This window comes from Microtus ochrogaster, unplaced genomic scaffold (genome assembly GCF_000317375.1).
Source record: "Microtus ochrogaster isolate Prairie Vole_2 unplaced genomic scaffold, MicOch1.0 UNK68, whole genome shotgun sequence".
Taxonomy (NCBI): domain Eukaryota; kingdom Metazoa; phylum Chordata; class Mammalia; order Rodentia; family Cricetidae; genus Microtus; species Microtus ochrogaster.
The window spans coordinates 123,110-129,301 of NW_004949166.1; the positions used below are offsets into that span (position 1 = coordinate 123,110).

Sequence of the window (6,192 nt, forward strand, 5' to 3'; positions counted from 1 at the left end):
GCCCGCCCCCGGAGCGGCCAGCAGCTCGGCGGCGGAGCCCGAGGGTCCGGGGGCCACTCGTGCCGCCGCCGCCAAGGCGCCGGTGAAGAAGAACCCTAAGGTGGCCAGCGTGAGCGTGCAGCTGGAGATGAAGGCGCTGTGGGACGAATTCAATCAGCTGGGCACCGAGATGATCGTCACCAAGGCGGGCAGGTCAGGCGCCCCCTCCCCGCGCCCCTGCCCACGTGCGTGCGGCGCTTCTAGCTGAGTGTCCAAGGGATGCGCTGGAGCCTGGCCGAGAAGCGGGTGGAGGTGCCGCCCGCCACCTGCGGGTTCCTCTGGCCTCCCTGCTGACCCGGCTCCAGCGACAACCCCAACCCGCAGAGCACCAACCGTGAGTCCTGGAACTCCGCGAGGGAAATTTGTGGCTGAGAGTGCGCCCGACTGCGGTCAGGCAGCCGCCACCTAGGAAACTCCCGCGTGGGTTCAGTCTGCACGGCGATCTCAAGAACAAACACCCCCTAATTGTATAGATAATTTTAGGAGAGAATTAAGACCCTTAAAAGCCAGTGCGCCCAGTTTCCGGGAACTTGAGAGCCGGTTTTCTTGGGCCTCAATTTCGGCCGCTCTTGGGCCCAGTTTTCCTTAAGCCTGGCAGGGTATCCGTGCCAGTCACCCTGTTATTTGTTTTAAGGGCCGAGAGGGAAAGGGAACAATTGCAGATGCTCTAGATTTGACCAGTAGACAAAGGCGGGTGCTGGGTTGTGTCTAATGTACACACCAGTTCCGTGGCCAAGGAGGCTCAGGGCCTGTTTGCAAAGCCTTCTCGAGGTTTCTGTTTCCCTGCTGTGCAGCCGTCCCTGGGGAACCTAGGGCCTGTCCTTCCCTGTGGCTCTGTGGATTTTCTCCAGGCTCTTTTTGCTGTCCATATCCGCACAGCCGACTGAAGAGAGCAGCTTGGCCTCCTGGTCCACGAACAAGGGCCTTGAATATCACTGGAGGGGTTCAGAGGAGAGGGAGGGAACACATAATCTAAGTCCTTTGGAAGCATATTCTAGGGGGAAGTGGGGACTTGCCTGTGTCCTACAGAAGGTGGTGAGAGTCTGATCAGGTCTTGAGAGCTGGAGATAGGAGTTCTGGGGTGCCCGCTTTACTGGGGGGACTAGACAACAGCCGCAGTGGAGACTTGGAATCACTGCAGCACTCGGTTTCATTTTGTCAGAGCCGGGAACTCTTTCACTTTGTTGGATCAAGCAGGGGAGGCTCCAAGAAGGACAGAGAAGCCAGGATCTTAGGTATCCTACTGCTGGCTTAGGTTAAGTCCAGAAGGTTAAGGAATTCCTTGGGCAAGGCTGTCTGTGTGGGCAAAGAAGACAGAATAGGCTCTGGGCTTGTCCAGCTCAGGCGCCTGGTTAGTAGTTTCTGTGTTTTCAGAGAAGGACCTGGGGCCCAGCCTGCTGCTGCCTTGCCCATAGTCGTATAAGGGCCTTCTTGAGGTTATAGGGCAAGACTGAGGGGCTAGGCTGAAGACAGAGGCTAAAGAGGGACCAGACAGACAGACTGGGCTAGGGGTTGCCAGGTCAGAGAAGTCAAGAGTAGAGAACTGTCCTGTCCGCTCCTACCTGAGGTGACCTGACCTCCCCCAGGCGAATGTTCCCCACTTTCCAAGTGAAGCTCTTTGGAATGGATCCCATGGCTGACTACATGCTGCTCATGGACTTTGTGCCTGTGGATGACAAGCGCTACCGGTGAGCGAGCCCTTGGGACCACTGGGACAAGCTGTGTGTTCAAGGAGCAGGGAGGGTGTGCTAGAGAAAACCGACTCCCTGACTGCTGATAGACTACAAATACCACACCAACCAAATAACTCTTTCATGACCGGTCCTCCTGTACTGGCTGCTCCCCCTTCCCTGCTTAGATCTCACCCCTACTTATTCTCTAGGAGCTTCCTCAGAAACTTACTGTAGTAACTTCTTGAGCTTCTGGCAGCCGAGAGCTCAGATGCCTTTGCCTGTGTGGCTGGCCACTTTACCCGTCTCCTGGTGACCGTCTTGTCCCCTTCCCCCATCTCTAGAGAACCTTCGGTTCCAGAGCTGGGCCGGAAAGGTGGGGTGGCTGGTAAAGATTATGCAGGGCGGGCCTGGGCTGCCTGGACAATTAACAGTAATTAATAAAGGGAACATGGACCGCCCTGTGCCCAAAGCCACTGGCCACTGACGCCAAATCCAGTCTCCTGCCTCCTGGGCCCTGGGGCAGGCTGACCCGCTTGCAGCGAAATTTAAGAGAGGAGTGGCTTCCTCTTTTGCAGCAGTGGGGCCCAGACTCCCCTCACCCACCCTGCACATTTCAGTTTTCTGGTTTGCCCACAGTCCTCTCTCTAGCCACTGTGACTTGGAAGTCTTGCTTTCGCTGTGAACAGAAAGAATTCTGAACTAGGGGTCTTCTTGTTTCCCCTAAATAGCGGGACCCCTCCCACTATGTTGCCCTAGGTATGCCTTTCATAGTTCCTCCTGGCTGGTGGCTGGCAAGGCAGACCCTGCCACACCTGGCCGAGTGCACTACCACCCTGACTCGCCGGCTAAGGGCGCACAGTGGATGAAGCAAATCGTGTCTTTCGACAAGCTGAAGCTGACCAATAACCTGCTGGATGACAACGGCCATGTAGGCACCCTTCTTCCTTCTGGGCTGTCCCCATCGACTAGAGACAGAGGCAGTACTGGGGCTGCGCTGGGGCAGGTGCAGGCTTCTGACAGGGTGGCATTGGCTTGAGGTGGGGTCACCTTCCTTCTCTTCCCGGCTCTGAGCTCACGGTGGGGGGGCTCTTTAATTGGTAAGGATAGACCCTTCACAAGAAGAGGGCAGGAGGCCTGTGGAATCCCAGCCTGGGGGGGGGGGGCTTTCCTGTTGGGTGGAGCTCTGTCCTGCAGCTACCATCCTGCAGGCCTTGGGCCATCCTTGGGGTCTGAAGAACCTACAACCCCACCGTTTGTCAGCTGCAAGGCCCCATGCCTCTTTAGAATGAGGGCGTTTGCCCAAACTAAGGAAATGCAGTTTCTTAGACTTCACTCTCATGATTCTGGCCTGAATCTTCCCCCAGCCTTGGGCTGGAACTGACTCCCACCCTTGTCTTCCAGATTATTCTCAACTCCATGCACAGATACCAGCCCCGCTTCCATGTTGTCTACGTGGACCCTCGCAAAGACAGCGAAAAGTATGCAGAGGAGAACTTTAAAACCTTTGTATTTGAGGAGACACGCTTCACTGCGGTCACCGCCTACCAGAACCACAGGGTGAGGGCCTGTTGGGGGGTCCTGGGACAGGCACACCTCTGCCCTCTCCCTCCATAGGCCGGCCCAGCCTCCTATATCAGCTTGACCTCTGTAGCAGCAAGTGTCACTGCAGTCTCAAAGTTTGTTTTCCAAACCATTCCGGAAACTCCCCATCAGAGGCCTGATCTGAGCTTCACCCAGATTCCTAGAGCGCCAGCTCCGCTGCCCTCTCTGTGCTGGGGGGCTGAGGAGGACGGAGGTGACCACTTTCCCATCCCAGCCAGGGACACTCTTCCTCGGCACTTATTTGGGGAGGCAAAGATAGGTCTAGCGAGAGAGGAGGCGCATCATGCAGGGGCGGGGGCAGTTGTGGGCCCCTTCTTTTCCAGACAGTGCAGAAGACCTACCCCTCTAAAGCTGGAAACACTTCCCTATCCGCCTCAGCCGAGGTCTGGCAGCTAGCACAGCTAGCTTACTTTGGCTTCTCCGCAGATCACGCAGCTTAAGATTGCGAGCAATCCCTTCGCCAAAGGCTTCCGGGACTGCGACCCCGAGGACTGGTGAGTGCCCTCCAAAGAAAAGGCTAGCGCCCCCCCCACCCCCCGCGCTTGGCCTGGATGCCCGAAGTTACCCTCTCCCCGTTGCAGGCCCCGGAACCACCGTCCCGGTACGCTGCCGCTTGTGAGTGCCTTTGCTCGCTCTCGGAACCCCGTGGCTTCCCCCACGCAGCCCAACGGCGCGGAGAAAGGTAGGATCTGGGGTCGTGGGATCGCGGTCGCAGCCCGTGCGCGCTCCGCCCGGGTCTGCAGCCGCCGCACCCGGCCTCGCCTGCATCCCGGGGCGTCGTAGCTTCACCCGTTGCACAAGGAGGTGGCGGGCGGGCAAGCGAGCACTCGTCCTCCCGCTCTCTGCCCCGCCCGCCGGGCCCCGGACGTCGCGGACCCGGGGTGGGGGTGGGGGCTGTGGCCAGGCAGGTGCGTCCGGGACAGTCCCTGCCCGGCTCTCATCCCCGGCTCTCCCCGCAGACGCGGCCGAAGCCCGGCGAGAATTCGACCGTGACTCCGGACCCACTGCGCTCGGTGACGCCGCGCACCCGCCGCAGTTGCTGGCGCGCGTACTGAGCCCCGCACTGCCCGGGTCCGGCGGCCTCGTCCCTTTACCCGGAGCGTCCGGAGGCCGACATAGTCCCCCGCATCCCGAGCTGCGCCTAGAAGCGCCGGGTGCGTCCGAGCCGCTGCACCACCATCCCTACAAGTACCCGGCCGCCGCCTACGACCACTACCTCGGGGCCAAGAGCCGGCCGGCGCCCTATCCGCTGCCCGGCCTGCGCGGCCACGGCTACCATCCGCACGCGCACCCGCACGCGCACCCGCACCACCACCACCACCCCGCGGTGAACCCAGCAGCCGCTGCCGCAGCCGCCGCCGCGGCCGCAGCCAACGTGTACTCGTCGGCGGCCGCGCCTCCGGGTGCCTACGACTACTGCCCCAGATAGTGCGCCCGCGCGGGCCCCAAGGGCCACTTAAGGACGCGCTCCCCCGCTGGGGAGCCTTGCGGGCCTCTCGCCCGCCAGTGCCAAAGCTCCCGTCCGAGGCGGAAGGAAGTGGTATTTATTGTTCTCCGCGAGACCGCGTCGCCTCCGGCCCGGCCGACAATTGCAGTGTAGACGACCCGAGTGGGCCCCGCCTGCGGGCCGTGTAGATATGTGTAGATATGTGTAGATACTGTAGATACTGCACCGGCGCCGATTTCATAAACGGTTTCGCCTCTTTTGGAAACTGCCAGTGTGGCTATTTATTTGCAACCAATTCGAGCGGGTATCTTTGGGATTGAGGGACTTGGTCTTCCCAGCCCCATCACTAATGAGGGGCGTGGAGCAGGGGTCTCCTCAGCTCTAACCAGCCCTCCCCTTTCTCGGACAGCTCCCCGGGTTCCCACAGGCGGTCCCCAGAGCAGGCAGTGGTTTTCACTTCAGTTCTCCACATCTGCAACTCCTACTGCAGAACTCGGGCCTGAGCGCTGACCAGTTTGCAGGGCTAGACCTCCGAGTTTTTCCGTGGAAGCCGGGAGTGATGGTCAGGACAGGACACTGTCCATCCGGCCTCAGATGGCATGTGGGAAGAAGACAAAAAAGACAAAAACAGGATTCCTCTTCCAGCGCCCTGGCTTGGCACCAGCCCAGAGTAGCATTTCCCCTGTTTATTGACTTTATTCACTAAAAGTCCCCACAGAGTGACAGAGGGAGGGGGCGGGGGGTGTACAATGACAGTGGTCGTGAGTCATCTTGAAACTCCCGTGTGAAGCAATTTTCCCCAGGCCAGGTGGCTGGGTGACCTGTCTCCATTAACTCAACACCATCGAAGTGGCCAAAGGAGCCCTTTGATCCCTCCCTTCCTGGGCAGGAAGGGCCAACCGAAGGCCAGCCAGAGTCAAGGCTGACTTTTGCCTCAAACAAATGGGAAATGCCGGGTTCTATCCCTGGTCTTCTGTTTCAGTGTGTTCATGGCGCTTGCTGCCAGCTGAGACACCCCTTTCCCAGGCACTTCCAGATGTTAGCCCCAAGTCCAACTTTGTCTCATGTCTGACCTGTCCCAGGTTGGGTGGCCAGCCCCTTCCCTCCAAGGGCATCTAGCACCAGGGCATGAAGACTTCTGAAGCTTCTGTCCACGTGACCAGAGGAGCCATAGCTGCAGGGAACTCTTCTGAGGGCAGCATGTTTCCTTCTGCAAGCGACAGTGGGCTCTGTTCCACATCTCATACTTTTGTCCCTAGGAAGCCAGGAGCTCCGTGTCTACTGGAGTGGTAGCCTGGGGTTTGTCCTGCAGAGGGCAATGGTCGGCTTCAGGCAGCCCTTCTCCCCCATGGAATGCAGCCATATCACATTCTTTCAACAAGCAAGGCAGTTTCAGTAGAGAGCTTCTTCACTTTAGTGTTTAAGGCTGAA

At 59.2% G+C, this 6,192-nt stretch overlaps 1 protein-coding gene across 1 annotated transcript; it reads left to right on the forward strand.

Annotated features, from left to right (window-relative positions):
* The first annotated feature begins 6 nt into the window (after positions 1–6).
* Tbx1 (T-box 1) lies at positions 7–4,950 on the forward strand. The gene is made up of 7 exons (XM_005369947.3): positions 7–192; positions 1,626–1,727; positions 2,469–2,640; positions 3,114–3,269; positions 3,741–3,808; positions 3,896–3,996; positions 4,274–4,950. Exons 1-7 carry the CDS (start codon positions 128–130, stop codon positions 4,741–4,743), a joined length of 1,134 nt encoding a protein of 377 aa, XP_005370004.1. The 5' UTR covers positions 7–127; the 3' UTR covers positions 4,744–4,950.
* The last annotated feature ends 1,242 nt before the right edge of the window (positions 4,951–6,192 follow it).